This window comes from Marmota marmota, unplaced genomic scaffold, assembly GCF_001458135.2.
Source record: "Marmota marmota marmota unplaced genomic scaffold, marMar, whole genome shotgun sequence".
Lineage (NCBI taxonomy): Eukaryota > Metazoa > Chordata > Mammalia > Rodentia > Sciuridae > Marmota > Marmota marmota.
Genome location: NW_026000093.1, coordinates 36046263 through 36064399, shown reverse-complemented (window position 1 = coordinate 36064399; position 18137 = coordinate 36046263). Strand labels below are relative to the sequence as shown.

The following is an 18137-nucleotide window of genomic DNA, read 5'->3' as shown; positions in this document are numbered from 1 at the left end:
CATAATTGACCGTTCTTCTATTTTTGCTCTGAATTTTATGAAATACAGAGGAATATGGCGTCTACATAGGAGAGTGCAATATACATAGTCTACATTATTCTGCTATCAGCATTGTCTTTTTTCCTTACCCGCCCCCCCCACAATGTCACACTTATCTATTACTTCCACTAAATACATTTCCACAGGAAACCCTAAATATTGAACAAGGTGGGATATTTTTTAAATGAATAAAAATGTCATCATGTAATACTGTTCCAGAATACAGTTTTCTTAAGCATCTTGGGATTGCAAATTTGACACATTTTAAATCTTAATTTGCAGTATTTATCAAATCAATGTGGTATGTTAAATTAAACACAAATGAGTAGTGCAGAGGAGTAAGATCTTAACATCCTGTTTAGTGGTCTAATGATATTGCTACAGAAACAAAGAACTCATTATGTTTCATCACTACAAGTTCAGTTCAGGAAATCCATTTACAGTGCATTGTTTTAAGCAGTCTGAAAATTTAGCAGGTTATCATATGCTATACCAATAAATAATAAATAGATTGCTTTTAACCAAGTCTCTGAATTTTTACATTTACTGTCTTTAAAACTTATAATCAAAGGTAAACAATTCAGAACAGTTTTCTATTTCAATCTTTTGCTTGTCAATTCCAGTACTAAGAATAAAACATTTTTAGTAATTTTTTAGTAAGCATCTGTAAATTTTGGAAAATTATACACTTTTTGCATATGCTATCATAACATATAGACGTGTATTTTCACTTACACTATTTTCTGTGTACCACTGTCTGTTCATAGAGATCCATCTGAATATTTATTATGATTATATAATATTCCATTATTATAACAAGTGAATATAAAACAAAATTAATGGTGGAGAGTAGTTGCAGTTCAAAGGGACTCTATGTGAACAAATGAAATCTCAGAGAGGTTCATGAGATGCTCATCATGCCATGTGATAATGAAAGTGTTTTTTGTTTGTTTTGTCTTCCTAATGGGTATTAAGATCATAGACTTTTTTTTTTCAAAAAAAATTAACAAATATCTTACCTAAAATTGTCAGGTATATAGATATTTTGGAAATTAAATTATGGTAAGTAAGTAATTGTACAATGAACAGATTTATAATTTTTATACTTCACTGTTGAGCTGTTTTGTGCTGCTCTCTGTGCTAAGCACTCTTATAGGATTATTACATAACACACTCCCTCTGATCCTATCAAAAGATAATATCATTATTCCCATGTCATTATTGCCCAATATCAATATTCTCCAGATGTAGAAAATGAGACTTAGAACATGCACTTTCCTCAAGACCATAGTTTGAAGGTGTCCTCCCAGGAGTCCCTGAAACTGCGTGCTCCACACTCAAAGTCTGTGTCCCCACCCTCCAGACATCATTACCTCTCACATGATGACTTAAGTACGGAACAGGTCACCCACACAGTAAATGCCATAGCAGAGGCTAAAGACTGATGTAAGGAAATACATAAACTCCAGGGAGGACAAGGACAAGGTTGGCCAGCATATGCCAACTTGAAGGACAGTGGTGGCATGTCCCAGGACAAACACAGGTGATTCATAAATAGTCCACTTTAGATAATGTCCAGGGAGTTTTTAGAGTGATGTGACCTTACAGATGAAGATATGTGGGACTTTGGGGTTTATCAAATACAGGGATAAAGAATTTCAAACGTCCTTAAATAAGTGATAGCAGTCATGGTGTTATAAGCAGGAAAGTTAAATAAAGAAAGTGGTATTTTAGGATACGTAATTTTTCTATATTAAGAAAGATAGGTCAAAATTGAAAGTCTGTGGATCCAGGGAAGTCAGTAGGCAATTAGGAAAGTTCTATAATATTCAGTGGTCAATCAGACCCTGGTATAGGGAGGTGCCCTTGTACATGGAAAGGGCACTGAGAAGACTTTTTATAAACTCAAGATATTTAAGTTTGGACAATTTTTTTTTTAGTGATATTTAAGGTTCTCTTTTCATCTCTAATAAAAATCTACTGTAGCATTTTGGTTCCCTATTATCTGCATGCACTTTCTGTGCCTACATCAACTTCTGTCAGCACGATTATGTCACTAATGGTTAGACTGATTCTAGTGCCTAGCACTCTGTCCAGTAAAGCTTGTTTTATTTGTATATAATACCAGTATCAATAATAAAGTACCTGTACTGTGTTGGATAGCTTACAATGTTGTTTTCATTTACGTCTGAAATGAATCACGACTCCATCTTACCCACTTCCCCACTTTATTGTCAGAATTGCATTGACTTCCTCCCTGTTCCTTGAATTCCCTACAGAGCAGAGGGAATGTTATTTTTCTAACAAAAATCTGATTATATAACTTACAGGCTTAAAACTCTTCTCTGCTTTCCATATTACTCTGATACATACAAAATCCTACAGGTTGTTGAACAATCTGATTGTGTCACTCTTTCCTAGACTTATTCTTTAACCACAGGGGCTTTCTTCTGCTTCTTTGAAAACTCAGAAGTCTTTCAGGCTGTTCCACTTATCTACAGGGATGAAACAATCTGCCTTCAAATACAGCGAGCTGAAACAATAGCAGCATTTGTTTTGCTCACAAATTTGTCACTTGGCAATGCTCAGCAAGGGCAGCTTACCTTTTCTGGTGCTGCTCAAAGGATGGGAGCTGGAATCTTCCAAAGCCATGTTGTTCACTTCTCTGGGGGTTGATGCTGACTTTAGATGAGGCTGTCAGTGGAGACACCTACGTGTGACCTGGGCTTCCCCAAGAGGTGGCAGATACTTCAGAGTGTGAGTCTCCCAAAAGAGATATCCAGGCAGAAGCTGCATCATCTTTTCTCACCTAGACTCCAATGTCGTTCCACTAGTCAGAACAAACACTAAGACCAGCCCATGTCTAACAGAAGAGGAAAGTAGACTCCTTCTTTTGATCATGTGTCAAATAATTTGTGTACATGTTTTGAAACCACCACCCATACTACTAGGCATTTGTACCTGCCTACCCCTTTCCTTAGATGGAGCTTGATTCTCTGCTCTTTGCTAACTTGTAATTCAACTTTCAGTTTATCACATGTGTTTTAATGTCTTCTAGATCCCAATTAAGTTTTTTAAAAATTTTTTTATTTGTTTTAATTAGTTATACATGACAGTAGAATACATTTATGCTCTTTTATATATCGTACATAGATGGGATATAATTTCTAATTTTTCTGAGTGTACATGTTGCAGAATCATATTGGTCATGCAGTCATATATATACATACAGTAATAATGTCTGTTTTATTCTACTATGTTTCCTATCCCCACATCCCCTCCCCTCTCCTCACATCACTTCCTTCTACCTAACCTAAGGTAATGCTATTCTTTCCTAGTACCCCCCACCTTATTGTGAATTAGCATCCGCATATTAGAGAAAACATCTGGCCTTTGGTGTTTGGGGGATTGGCTTATTTCGCTTAGCATGATATTCTCCAACTCCAGCCACTTACTGGGTTTTATAATTAGACTTTCACAGCATTCTATGTCTTTTGCACTTGTAATTTGAAATTATGTATTTATTTGGAGGTTATTAATGTTTGTCTTTCCTGTCAATCAGTCAGTAGGCTCCATGAGATCAAAGACTACTTCTGTGTTATTCAAGGTTACTACTCCAAGTCCTTGCCTAGAACCTGCATGTAATAGTTTTCTGAAAATATTTATTGAATGTGTGCTCCATGGAAACAGGCTTCTGTTTTTAAAGCCCTTTCTCCTTTAGAAGAATCTGGAATTCTGCTTTGTTCTCTCAAGAAAACTTTATTTTTCACTTACTAACCCTAAAACCATAAATTTTTAAAATATAGGTAACCTTATTTTAGAAAAAGGAGTGCCTAATGTTATAAAGAACGTAATCATTCAATCATATTAATTATACAGAGGCTAAACACTTTCAATCTTCATGCTTTTACTCTCCTTTAATTAAAAATAGAAAAAAAAGTTTCACATTTCCAAGAACTGCATTGCCTCTGAGGAGGAGAAGGATGCTTTCAAGATTTTTTTTTTTTTTTATCACCAGATGATCCCTGGAGAGAGAATACTGATTTCCAACTGAAAGTTGGAAGAGTTGTGTATTTAAATACCCTTCCGCTCTTCTATGTTCTGAAATTATAACAGGAGACTATCCCCCCATTAAGTCTTCTTCTGTATGTAAAAAAATAAGTTTAAACACAGTGATTTGGAAACCTCAGTATTGTACCCCAATTGATCAGTAACTACAGACTTCTTATCACTGGGTATCACTGGGTGGAGATGGGGAAGAAGCAGGAAAGCATCTCTCCTTGTCTACAGAGGACTGTGCTCTGCTGTGTTGAAGAACACAGACGTTCTACTCCAGAGGATTAGAAGCTGTTGGTCTTTTAAGAGGTGCCCACTCTTTCTTTCTAACTGATACCTGGTTAACACACGGATCTTGCTGGCCAGCTAGGAAACATTTACCATGGTCTTGTCATTTGTTTTTGTTTTTGTTTTATTTTTCCAACAAAATGGCCCATCCCCCACTTATGAGATTCAGGTGTGAAAAAAAAAAAAAAAAAAAACAAAGTCTGTGGATTTCTGACCTAGCATGGCCTGTGCAGATCTTCAATGGTGAGGACTGGGTTCGCCAAAGATCCACTCCTCTCAGCTAACTTGCAGTTGTTAAGAGCAAGAGCCATTTCAGCCACACTGACACCTGCATTCCTGGATATCACCTACTTGCTCTGTAGCCCTGGGCAAGTTGATTAACCTTTCTCATCTTATTTGTTCATCTGTAAGAAGAAGATAATAATGCCAAGCTCATAGACTTGTGGTGATAATTATATGACCTAATGTTTTAAAGAGATTAACACAGTATCTGGCTTAATAATTGTTAGCTCTAGATGTGTGATACTCAATATCAGTATTTTCCTGAAAGCAATTTCAAAAAGTTAAAAAATCCCATATTGAGTTTTTGAAAATGCATCGTTAATGTTATTTTTGATTGACAAATCAAACTGAAAACTTACTGAGCATGTTGAGATGTATTGATTTATATATATATATATATATATATGTGTATATATGTATATACATATACATATATACATATATATATGCATATACACTTATATACGTAAACAATGTGGAATCATTAAATCAAGCTATGTAACATATCCAATACCAATTGCCTATCATCTTTGTGGTGAGTCATATCGCTGGGTATGGAGTTAGAAAGTAGAATCTGAAAAGACAAAGGTAAAACTCCTAAGTTCTTTCCCGATAATATCTATATTGTCATCTCCCCTTGTACTTTGCCTTGTATTTCTAAGAGCTTCTAAAGATGATATCTGGAAGTTAGTAACGCACACCACATACCCAATAAAACAGTTTTGTTATTCACCTTGGACTACTGGACACTTGGTTTGAGTCCTAGCTATGTGCACATTGGGGGTGAGAGTGAAAGTCCAGTGATTATTAAACAGCAGAATTCATGTGTGCAGTTGATTGTGATATCCATTTGGCATTAATATGTGGTTTCTTCACTTAGCCCACATAATTTATTATTACTCAAGCTCAGGAAATGTGAGTCAGTAGCTGTTACAGGTGTTGGTTGCTATTAATAGTGTTGACAAAACATATAAGTAAAAATAAACCAAGCAAACATGTAGGGAGTGTGATAAGTTCAGTAAGCAAAATATTTGGGTGCTAAGTGGTGATGGTAGTGAGATACTCAAGGGAAGCCCTCTTTGAAATGCCTGCATTGAACTAAAGTTTAAAGGATGAAGGATAAGGAAACATTTATTTTGTGTATGTGAAAATTATATATATATATATATATATATATATATTTATATTTATATTTATATTTATATTTTTTCCCACATAGGAAAGTAAATGTAGTGTCCCAAGGCAGGAAAAGAGTTCAGTTTATTTCCAGAACAAGGAAAATACAATGTTCTTGAAATATTAAGTTTCATTGAAGATAAGATCAATAGGAAACTGTCAAAAGATTATAATCAAATGGTATAGCTGGATCTAAGTTTTAAGAAGGACAACTCATTCCTCTTCACATCATTAGAATAGCTATTTAAAGCAAAGGGAGGGAGGGGGAAAAGGAGAGGGAAAGACAGACAAGAGTTGACAAAAATGTGGGAAATTTTTACCCCTGGTCCATTTCTAGCAAAATGTGAAATGGTGAAGCCTCTGTAGAAAAATAATATGACACCTCAAAAAATTAAACAGAATGACCACACTAATTCCACTCCTAGATATATACCTAGAAGAATTGAAAGCAGAGATTAGAACAAATATTTGTGATTCCACATCTACAGTGGCATTATTCACAAAAACAAAAATGGAAACACACGTGTTTATTGCCTCAGTCAATTCAAGCTGCTACAACAAAGTACCATGGAGTAGGCTACTTACGAACAACAGATTGCAACAGATTGATTCCTCCCAGTTCCAGAGTAGGGAATCTGAGGACAGATGCCAGAATGGTTAGGTTTTGGTGAAGGTTACACACTGCCAACTTCTCATAGTGTACTCAACATGACGCAAAGAAGGTACCCTCATGACCTGATTAACCTCCTAAAGACCCCCCCCCTTCCTAAACTAGCACATTAGGGATTAAGATTTCAAGATTGAATGTTTCGGAAATATAAATGGTCATTGATGGATCAGTAGATAAGAAAAATGTGAGAAAAAAAAAAATATATATATATATATAATTTCTCCCCCCACTGGAAAATTCTTGAGTATTAAAAATGTCACATTTTACAATGTAGACAAACCTTAAAAAATCCTAAATGAAATAAGTGAGACATTTCACTTGTACCGGGTACCTAGAGTAGTCAAATGTATGCAGAAACAAAGTAGAAAAGTAGTCATTCAAGGTCAGCAGCAGGGGTTATGGGGAGTTACTATTTAATGGCTATGGAAACTCTGCTTGGAATGATGAAAAGTTCTGGAGATGAATGATAGTGCCAACTGCACCCCTGTGCACCAGCACACTGTGCAGTCAAAAAGCTGTTGAACTGGGAAAGTTTAAGTTACATGTATTTTTACCACAAATAAAGAAAGAGGCAACTCACAGAACCTGGGTTAAAAAAAAAAAAAAAAAAAGGTAGCAGTACAAAAGCAGAGAATTCTGCAGCTTCTGGTTGGAAACCATAGTACCTTGGAAAAAGAGGTGCCAGCAGAAGAAGCCCCCATTTCAGATAAAACTGGAATCAAAAGACACAAGAAGAAAAGATGAGGGATGACTCCTATTAATTGACATTACTGAATTGATATCAGAAATAACCAATGTATAAAGAGAAGAAATTTATTTTAGCTCCCAGTTTTGGAGGCTTCAGTTCATGTTAGCCTGTGGCTTTCAATTCAGTGGGGACACAACACTTCATGGCAGTAGCTCATGGCAGAGCAAAGTCTGATTGCATTGACCAGGTTATGAAAGAGAGGAAGACCAAGGGGTCCTAACATCCCTTTCCAGTGGTCACCCGCAGTTACCAGAGGTCCCCACAAAAGCCTCGCCTTTTAAAGGTTCTACCATCTCCCATAATGACACAGGCTAGAGACTAAGCCTTGAGCACATGAAACTTTTGAGTGATCACCAATGGTACTTATGGGATAATCAAGGAGAATATCGATGCAATTGAACAGCAACATCGAGATTACAAACAGAAGTACTCTGAAAAAATAAAGTGAGGAGAAATGATGAATGGCAGACAAGGTTTCAGTGGTTTTAAAACTATAAAACTGAAATGACCTTAAGTGAAATATTCTAGTATTGAAATAAGAATATTAATTGGGCTGAGCAAATTGGGCTGTGCAAATCTTCCTATGGAAGTGGGAGTTGGTGTTACACCCTGAATATATGCAACCCCAGCTCCTTGCACTTTTCTGATGTCCAGTAGGACATGTTTACATAAAAATTGAACACTCTTGGTTATTATGGATGTGTTTTCTGACTGTTTGCCCTTATTTAAAAATTTGAACAGGGTCTTCTAGGTCTTCCTAGAATTTAGACTGGCTGCTGGGTCTCTTTTTTGCCAAAGGGTAGTCTAGAATGACAAGCAAGCTTGGGTCTGGTCAGATCTGTTTAAATTCTTATTTCTTCTCTACCTGCTGGTGTACCTTTAGGCAAGTTACTTAATTTTTCTGGAGTTTTATTCTGTCATTTATAAGACAGAGATTATGGTACTTACTTTTAAGAATTTAGTGTAAGAATTAAAGATAAAGTATATAAATTGCCTGGTACATAGTGGGCACTAAGGCATGGGGTTGGTTGCTGTTCTTAACACCTCTTGGGGGCGGGACCAACATTAAGTTTAACCAAAGAATAAACTGTAACAGTTAAGTGATTTCAGATTCAAAATCATAAATGGCTCAGAAGTCATTCTAGGAAATTTAACAGGCTTGGGAATTGTCATAGTAAGAAGAGAATCTAATATGTAGCTACTGATAAACTGTCTTATCCTTTCTGGAGAGTCAGTATAATCCATTGGAAAGAATTTAAGGAAGTAGCTTAACTTTTTAAAGTTCAGTCACTTCATACTCTTCATACTCTCTGATTTGCAATCTTCACACTTTGGACTGTACCTAGCCATCGGGTTTTTTTTTTTTTTTTTTTAACATACACCATCTTTTAAATATATTTATGAACAGATATACTAAACATTATGTCTTATAACACATTTAAAATAGACATATTAAGTTGACCTAAGGATGACATAAATTTTCTAAATAACTCTTGTTTTACTTATGAATTATATTTATAATTTTTGCCCTTATTAGAATATCATTGAGAATTCTGTGATCGACTATACTTCCTTCTTTTTGCAATGTTTAACATTTCAAAATACAGTAATTTCAAGATCAGTTTATTGCTAATTGTCATCTTAAAAATCACTGTAGTCAAAAGGATACCTATCAATGATAAATAAACGCAACTAGAAAGGTTGTATTATTGCTTGGTTATAAATCATACGTTTCATATTTTGATCCTACTCATCAATTATGAAATGATTTTTGGTAAAATTCAGCTGGTAAATTATCATTTTCCTTGCTATCTGTCAGTTTAATAAAAACTAATCAAAAGGTGTTGAATTTTCAATTTTTTAAAATGGATTTAAAATCCACCAAAACTATCCTTTTGAAAGATTATTTTTAAATTATCTTGCCAAAATTTTAAAGTAAAACATCATGAGACAGTTTTAAATAGGTCATGATAGTATAACTTTGTGATCACAATTTTATGTATGATGGGAACATTTCAAAACATGCATCCTTAAAATACCCTTCATGTATATCTTTCCCTCAAAAGCAGCCTTTTTCTCTTGCATTTCTAGCATGCCTCTGTTATCTTAATGGGAAAGATTAAGTTTTTATTTCTCATATCCCAGAATAGGATATGAGAATACTTAATAGCATATTAAGTAAGCATACTATTTACAGCTTCTTGTCTTCACAGAAGAGAACAATGCTTTTGTCTTTTTGTAATACAAAATACAATAAATTAATTTAAGTTTGACATCTTCTTTAAGTACTTTGCCATGAGCTAGCAAGCAAACATCTATGTAATATAAAATGTTTTCTTGTTCACTCTCCATCATGTTTTATAGTATTATTGAGATATCTATTTTTTAAGATAATATCAACCATAAATCTATTTAACCTGACACAGAAGAATTGTCATGAGTTGTAATATGATGGGATCAAACTGAATATGGTAATGACGATATCAACCTCTCTACATTGTGGAATTCTATCTCCTCCCTCAGAAGACCTAGTAGAACATAGGCGAAAAGTGCATGTATGAAGTTTGGTCACAGTGAGGACATTAAGGTCAATCTGGATAGTAAATAAAAGTAAAGTTTATTTTATTTTAGATTTCATAATAGTTGTGCTCATAGATGTATGTGTGGGTATGTGCATGATATAAAATATTACTACATTTCAATGGGCCATTTGTATAACCACTTTGTGTATTCTAAATGAGATTAATTTAATTATTTTTGGTGTTGATAAGGATGAATCTGCTCCAGAACATAAAGGCAAGTCAAGTCCATAATCCATCTACTACATAACTCAGGTTCATGTGTATGCCTTTTAGAAAATTCACATGGTTATGGGTGAGATGGTGTAGGCCTGTAATCCAAATGACTCAGGAGGCTGAGGCAAGAGGATCCAAAATTTGAACCCAATCTGGGCAACTTTGCAAGATCCTGTCTCAAAATAAAAACTAAAAACTGGGCAGAGGGATATAGCTCAGTGGTTGAGCTATATCCTGGTTTCAGTCCCCAGATTTGAAGGAGACTTTAGCATTTGGGGTTTGTGAGGTGATCATAATATAATGTAAAATCATGACAATGATTATTATGAGTAATTTTTTGGTAATTATTTATTTCTATGTAAACATCATGAAGATTGTGGTATCATATGCATAGTCTACAGTTATTTGCTATTTGTTGTGATATGTTCTTTTTCTTTTTTGGTCATATTTTATATACGTGAGCGAGTAAACATACTTAGAAAATCTAAACACACCAAAGAAAAACCAGTAAAGACAGAGAAGGAGGCAGTCTTATAGTCCTCTGTAACTTTCCAGAATAAAGACCAACACATGATGGAATCGCAATGAAAAGTGGTACTGGTTTTAATCACTGGATTCACTGGATGTCATCCATTATTGCTAAATACAAAGTACAATTTACTTTTATGCAGAGTGGAGAAACTCTCCCTTCCCTTTACAATCTAAGTGTTTCATTTTTTTCATAAATGAGAGATTTTCAAGTCGAGAGGGGAAAAAATGAAGAAAAAAGTATGGTCATGATGGTCATAATGACTTATACTTATGAATAAGGCAGCTGGTTTCCTGTCTCCTTGACCAAATAACAGTTGCCTCTTGATTGATGAGATGGTTGATGGAATAGCTTTTGATCCTTCTACTGTTTTATTTCCAGCTTAAGAAGCCATTTAATAGACAGTAAAATTTCCAAATGAATTGAATTCTATATATGCAATTTTATACACTGATTCATTCATGGTGGGGATGGGATGGTGATTTAGAGCCCATTTAGATTTTTGAATGAAGAGAAAGGCTAATTTCTGCCTCGTTAACTTATTCTATGAATTTTCAATTTGACCAATTCTAAATGACTCCTTCTACATCAGTTTAATTTTTGAGTTAATAGGTAGTTATAATTCATATTTATAGTCTCTTTTCAGACTGGAAAATGTAGACCCTAAATCCTGCTGTTATTTATAACCAGTGAATATATATTATTTCAGGGAAAAAAATCCTGAAGCTTTTGCTGAGTTTGCTGATGATACCACAAAATTGAGTAGTAATCCATTTTTAGTATTAGTCTTAGTTTATAATAGAATTTAACGAATTTGTGTAAAAGGAAATTAACTTTTTATAACATCAAGAACTTAGCTATTAAAAATGCATTCTTTCAGTTGTATTTCAAGAAAATCAGTTATTATATCAAAATATTAATCATTATATATTTCAATATTTTTATCACTATTAGTTTAATATGAAGTCAATAATTCTTAAAAAAATTCCAAAATAATAAAAATGTTTATGTGATCATGTAAACAGAAATAATTTGTATTAAATAAGTACTATAAACATTATCACCACTGCCCTTTCTTTCAATAGAGAGCATGATACTTGAGATGATAGGAACTGGGTACAAGGAACTTGCCACAGCACATCTTAGCTGGAAATGAATTTCACCATCCCAACCTGAAATAACAGGCTAGCCTCAAATGGGCATTGTGGACTTACATATTTAACATATTTACATATTTAACTTAGGTTAAATAAAATTTCCAAACCATCTCTCCTTATATTTCCCTCCAGTGATTTCTATAATTGCTAAAATGCATCCTTTCCAACTCTAATAAATTTAGTAATTAAATCACATATGCTTATTTATTTTATTTTGAAGGATGTTGGAGCACTTTGCAATTATTCAGAGTCGTCATTATAAAATGTGTTCTCTCTATATTTATCATGTCAGAGGAAAATTTTTAAATTGTTCTCGCATATGTGATTTATCTCAGTAAATGAATACGGTAGCTTTATATAAAGGCATTGGCAAACTGATTATCTTCAAACACTAAAGAAATTTTTTAAATAAAATTTAATAAAGTACTTTCATGTACCCTAATTATATGAACTACTAACATCTGCTTTTTTATAACTATTTTTCAGGATGCTATTTGATATGTGTTTGTAAATGACAGACAATTCCTGTGGGTTTTTGCAGTACAGTACATGAAATATTATTGACAAAGATGTTTCTTTAGTGGACTTTGCTGAAATTTTGTGTGTCGGCTACTCCCTAACACTTCAGTTCAGTAATGGCAATATCTACTGGCACAGCATTTAATATTTAACTCTTTAACTTTTATTGTTTGGTATATCTTTTTGCTCTGCTGAGAACAGCAGTATTTGGTTGTTCCTTCAATTGAATAACCACTAAGAGCAGGAAATTGGTTTTGTCCACAAGGTAGCAAGATATTTGAAGGAGTTAGTGACACAGGCAGTAATTCAGGGTTAGATTTTGTAGCTCCTTTTGAGGTACCAAGGTTATTTGTACTGGTGGCAATGGGATGGAGTAAGTCACAGGTAGTACCATAAGTCAAGGTTTTCCTTAAAGAAATTTATTTGTCCCTTAATAATTTTTCAATGCTCTTAAATGCACTTGTCATCAGTGAGCCCAATAAAACAAAACAAAAAAAAGGACAGATTTAGCATTTCTAATCATCTATGACTGGCAGTACTTAAACAATGTTGAAAACCATGATATATTTCAAATAAGAATTGATGTCTATAGTAAAGTCTATTATATATTATATATATGTGCATATGTGTACATATACACATACCCATGTGTATATCTTTAAATTTCTCTGAATAGAAAGTGATAGAAAGATTACATGCCAAATTATTATCCCTGAATAGTAGAAAATTAGAAGAGGTAAGGTAAACAAATACTACATTGTAAATCATTTTTCAAATAAGATTATATTTGTACTTTAATAGAAATTTTCTACTAAAGTAGAAATTTTTAGTAGAAATTTTCCTTTTGTCATCATGACAAAATTATGATGACAAAATTATGACATTGGTTGTTAGCCAGTAAACAAACTTTTAACCATAAAAACTGTAGATCTTATAGCTTTCCTGTTATTTTACAATTAAAAAGAACTGCCCACTTCTCATTCATTTTGAAAAATAGTCTCTCGTGATAAACAACATAATGTGAAATAGAACTTGAAAAAAATCAAAATTCATTTTTTATATTATTTGAAATCATTTGTTTGGAAGGCTAAGGAATAAATCAAATATGTATTTTCTAGAACATGTTATTTTTTCATAATGTACTTAACAATTATGTATTTTCATATTTTCTGTGTATATAAATCAAAGGGTTTATTATTAATGGTTTTCTCTTTACTGTCCTCATAAACATAATTGCCAGTAACTTAGCACCCAGCAGTAACCTAGCAACAAGTCAGCTCTCCCACAAGTAAGAAATGAATGCAAACTGTTATGGAAAAAAATGATTGTTTAAGAATATTGACACATGCACATTATTAAAATCTTTCAATTTTGAGAAATTACATGACTATAGGTATTAAATTTCATAAATAATATTACTGCCTGCCTCCTTCATTCAGAAATATAATGGAATCTGTTTGAGACTGCACCAGTATTAACTAGGTAACAACATACTGTTTTCCCTGGCAGCCTGTTCATTCCAGAGGAGAAGTGACTACCTTAGCCTGCTTTTCCTGTGTGGGAGATGAGTTTACTAGATTGGGTTTCACTGGTAAACTTTCTTGATATCTCTTAAATACTTTTAGGATGTATTTATTTTCAAGGGGTTAATTCTTGATACTGCATTTTTAGATATTTTGTTATACATTTTGAAATTTTGATATATTTAATATTGGCTCTTACAATGAAATTTAGTTTCTTTGTTATTTATTTTCACTGGGGAAATAACTCTTCCTGTGTTGTGGTTATAACTTTACAAAGGAAGAATATCAGTTTTCAGAGAAAAGCTGAAATTCCATAGGATCATTTTTATGTGACAAATAGACCTTGGAAGGGAGAGAAACACACAGATGAATATCTTCCACTAAGTAGTATTGTAACTACTTGGTTCTTATCAATTTGACAGGTAGTTTGTGGCACTTCAGTAAATCGTAGGGCCTGCAGGAAGACTGAGGGAAAAGACAGTAGGTTGGGGTGTGAGTTGAGCATTTAAAAGGAATGCATAGAGTTATAAAACTAAAGATTATCTGCTCCTGGGTGGACGTTTATTTCTTTTAGAAAATGTCCTGAGTTTTCTATTACTTTTAAAATCTAATTTTTAGTAACTTTGAATTTCTACCCCAGTCATTCGTAGGATATGAAATCTACTCTGATTTCTTTATCTCACCATCCTCTCAGGTCTTCTCACTAGGGAAGGGGGAGATGCAAATCAAGAGACCCTTAGAGAGGTCTATACATACACAATGAGATAACAGCATTTGAGAAATATGTGCAAAGTTTGGCTGCTTATGTGATTTTGACTGAAGTTAATCGGAAGGAAGGAAGGAAGGAAGGAAGGGAGGGAGGGAGGGAGGAAGGAAGGAGAGAGAGAAAGAAATAGTGTTTCCTTGAAAAAGTTTTCTATCCTTGGAGGTACCTGGCTATAATTGTATAGACCTGGCTACAATAAACTTACATGCAAAGTTTTATGATGGAATAACATGGTTTATCTGTAAAGATGCTACTTATCACAACTGTAGCCACTGGTCAATAGTTCAGGCAAACAGTTTTTTAGATGTTGTATATATACATTAGCTGCCCCTTCTAGCAAAGATATGTACATTATTGAAAAAGTACCTTCTTGATTTTGGCATGTTAAGGCCCTGGAATGCAGGGATGATCTTATTTTTCTCCCGTTGTTTACTGTACTACTTTATATGCTATAAGCTTTCAAGAAATGGTTAATTTGTTTTCAATTGGAATTTGTAGGTATGTTAGAAAGAGCCACAACTACTAAATATATATTAAAATTATTTATGTAGAAATCAAACAAAGTATCTTCTTAGAGATGAAATAAAGTTTATCTATTACAGAAATAAATCAAGACCAGAATATTATTGTCAAATTGTAAAGTTGATCTAAAAGGAACTGTACTTGTTATTGCAGGTTTGGTTACAAAAGTACGGCTACCTCCCACCAACTGACCCCAGAATGTCGGTGCTGCGCTCTGCAGAGACCATGCAGTCCGCCCTAGCTGCCATGCAGCAGTTCTATGGCATTAACATGACAGGAAAAGTGGACAGAAACACAATCGAGTAAGTAAGATATCCATACTCCTTTTCTTTTTCGTCTTTGAGCCAAACTAAGTAGCCTCAAAAAACTTTACACACATTCTAGTAACTAATGAAATTATTTGTCTTATTAACTTTTCTTTAAAATCTGTCTGGTTTTAACTCCAGTCCTCTGAGATTTCATACACTATTTAAGGTCCAAAGTTAGCTTTACTCTACCTGATCGTATCAACACGTTTTCAATACAGGAAAGAAAATAGAGTCAAAGGTGAGTTTCTGGTTGAAGCCACTTCAAGGAGGGACAATGAATAATAGAACTGTTTTGTATGTCTAGTAAGAGTATTCTCTGCAAATCTGTAGAGAGGCTACTCCCTGTTAAATGGAGTCCTGTTGATAGTTTCATATAGCCATATAGAAATATTTACACATGAAAATTGGCAAGTAATTCAGATAAGGCCTCCTATTATGGGTGGGAAGGGAAGTTTTCCGTGGGCTAGTTGTTGATTGTTTACTAAATCCTCACTGATGACAGTTTCCCAAGTGAGATAAATCAAATAAGGGTTTTCAATGGAAAGTCTCTAAATTTCTTAACAAGTGGCTGCTTTTTACCCTTTAATAATATTTTTTATCTTATTGATTTATTCATTAATCATTCTATTTATGCAAACAGTAACTCTTTCCTGGGCACTTTTTTTTCTGTGAAAGGGGCTTTATCAGGTTCAGAAGACATGAGGTCTTTGTCAAAGGAACTCTGTTCTATACATAGCTACACAGTCACAAACTGTGTACTCTTCTCCACAGGCACAGGGTAAGTTCTGTAATATTATAAAGCAGCATTTTTGTTTCTGGACAGCAAAAGAGGAAGTAATTAATTTTTTTTCAATAGAGAAAAAAAATCACTTGTGTTTTTAGAGCCCTTGATACTCACAAAGTGATTCTATTTCTGTTATTTAGGTTGATGATCGTACATCAGCCTCCACAATGGGGAAGATATTTTTCTTCCTACTTTCTAAAATGAAGGAACTGAATGTCAAAGGCTGAGTCAAGTCCAGAATAGCAGCAGAACCCAGGTCTTTTGTCGTTTAGTCTGAGGAACTTGTCCCGCTGTGTCCTTCAAGAGATAGCACATTTATTTTTCTTTTTAAACCTTAAATGCATGAGCTCTCTGGACTCAGATGTAATTCTGACACCTCAAACTAATTTAACATATAATTCTGAAATTAGATTTTGCTTTCTAATGCTTATAGCCTGTTGTTAAACAACGCATTTCTATGTCATCAAGGTAGGAAAGCACACAATAAAGGCTTTAAACTTCAAAGTATTTTGAAAAAAAAAAAAACTATTTTACCTCCTCCAACACTTTTAAGAAATGTGCAACTATTTCCTTTGATCTATACCATGGCAAATGAAATCAAGAATAAACAGAACACTTTCTGCAATAATTAGAAACTTGTTATCAATAATGGGAATAAAATTTTGATCTTTGAGACTTGCTGACCCCTAATCTTTATAATGCTTTCTTAATGGTATCATATCCAACTTTCATTTTGAGTGATAAGGACCCCTCATCCTAATAGGCAAAAACCTTCAGATAGTCTTGGGTTTAGTCACTATATAGAGGGGATTTCCATTTAATTTTCACTCTTCACAACATTTTACAAAACATTCCATACATATTTCTGTTTCCCTAGTGGAGAACTGTTAGCTCCTGATTCACTTTTTTTAGAAAATATGACACACTTTTTTAAGATACAAATAGATCGAGGATTTGGAAAAAAAAATAAATTGTTTTAATGTCTAATTTGACTAATACCAGAATTATAAGGAAGTATTTGGTACTTTTACTAGACATTGAAATTGAGAAAGCCCCACCAAACAATGCTGGCCTTTGTTTTCAGTCTTGGTCATTGGAAGGATTCATGATGCGTAGGTTTGATTTCCTAGAGCAACTAGAGAAAGGTCTTTGTCAGGAGATAATAAAAGAGCAATGTGTGGAGGACTTATTTGGGCCCTTCACGTGGAAAGGGATCTGAGCAGTTTGTTGTTGTCTGGTAGGAGAAGATAGAAAATATGGAGGTGTAGAGAAGGATGTGGGTCTTTTCAAGGTAGAGTGTGGCTCTGAGTCCAGAAGAGGAGAGATGATAGTTTTGGTGCACAGGAGTTAAAGTAGAATTTCTGTGATAGAATTTTAGAAAAAAATAAACACAATAGAGAACCCTTGATAAACACTAAAGGAGTTTAGTTGCTTGTCTGTCTATTTGGGTTGGATTTTGTGTATGATTATTTTAACAAAACCTTGCTAAAATTATTTTAACAAATTTCAACACTGGAGATTTTTGTGTGTGTATGTGTGTATGTGTATGTATGTGTGTGTTTGTGTGTTTTTACTTAAATTGCTAATGCATTTTTCTCTTTAGAGAGTGTTAAACCTGACAGTTATTTCCAGGTGAACCCACAAATTCTTTGTTAACCCCCTCTCATTTTCCCCTATTTCCCTGTCATGCCTCCTCTACTTCTGTGTCTGCTTGAACTTTACCCTTAGTGTCACCCCAACTATAGCCCTGTGCCCTCATTTGCCTCCTGCCTGTTTTTTTCCACTGAAGTACTTCTACTCTTGATGTTATTGCTCAAGTTACTCAGATCAAGTAATGTGCTATTTTTGGAAGTATAATCAACATAATCGTGCTATTAAAGCAATTGTCTGTTCTTTTGTAATCTCAAGTGAATGTATGGTAACAATATATACTGAAATTGAATGCTATTATTTTACATAATCAAATTATAAGGTG

The 18137-nt window shown here is 33.9% G+C and overlaps 1 protein-coding gene across 1 annotated transcript in view; it reads left to right on the top strand.

Annotated features, from left to right (window-relative positions):
- The window catches only part of Mmp16 (matrix metallopeptidase 16), a 267958-nt gene that overhangs the window by 103969 nt on the left and 145852 nt on the right, over positions 1 to 18137 (top strand). The window contains exon 2 of the mRNA XM_048782771.1: positions 15224 to 15372. Within this exon, the coding sequence (XP_048638728.1) occupies positions 15224 to 15372 (149 nt within the window). The remainder of the gene's footprint in view (positions 1 to 15223; positions 15373 to 18137) is intronic.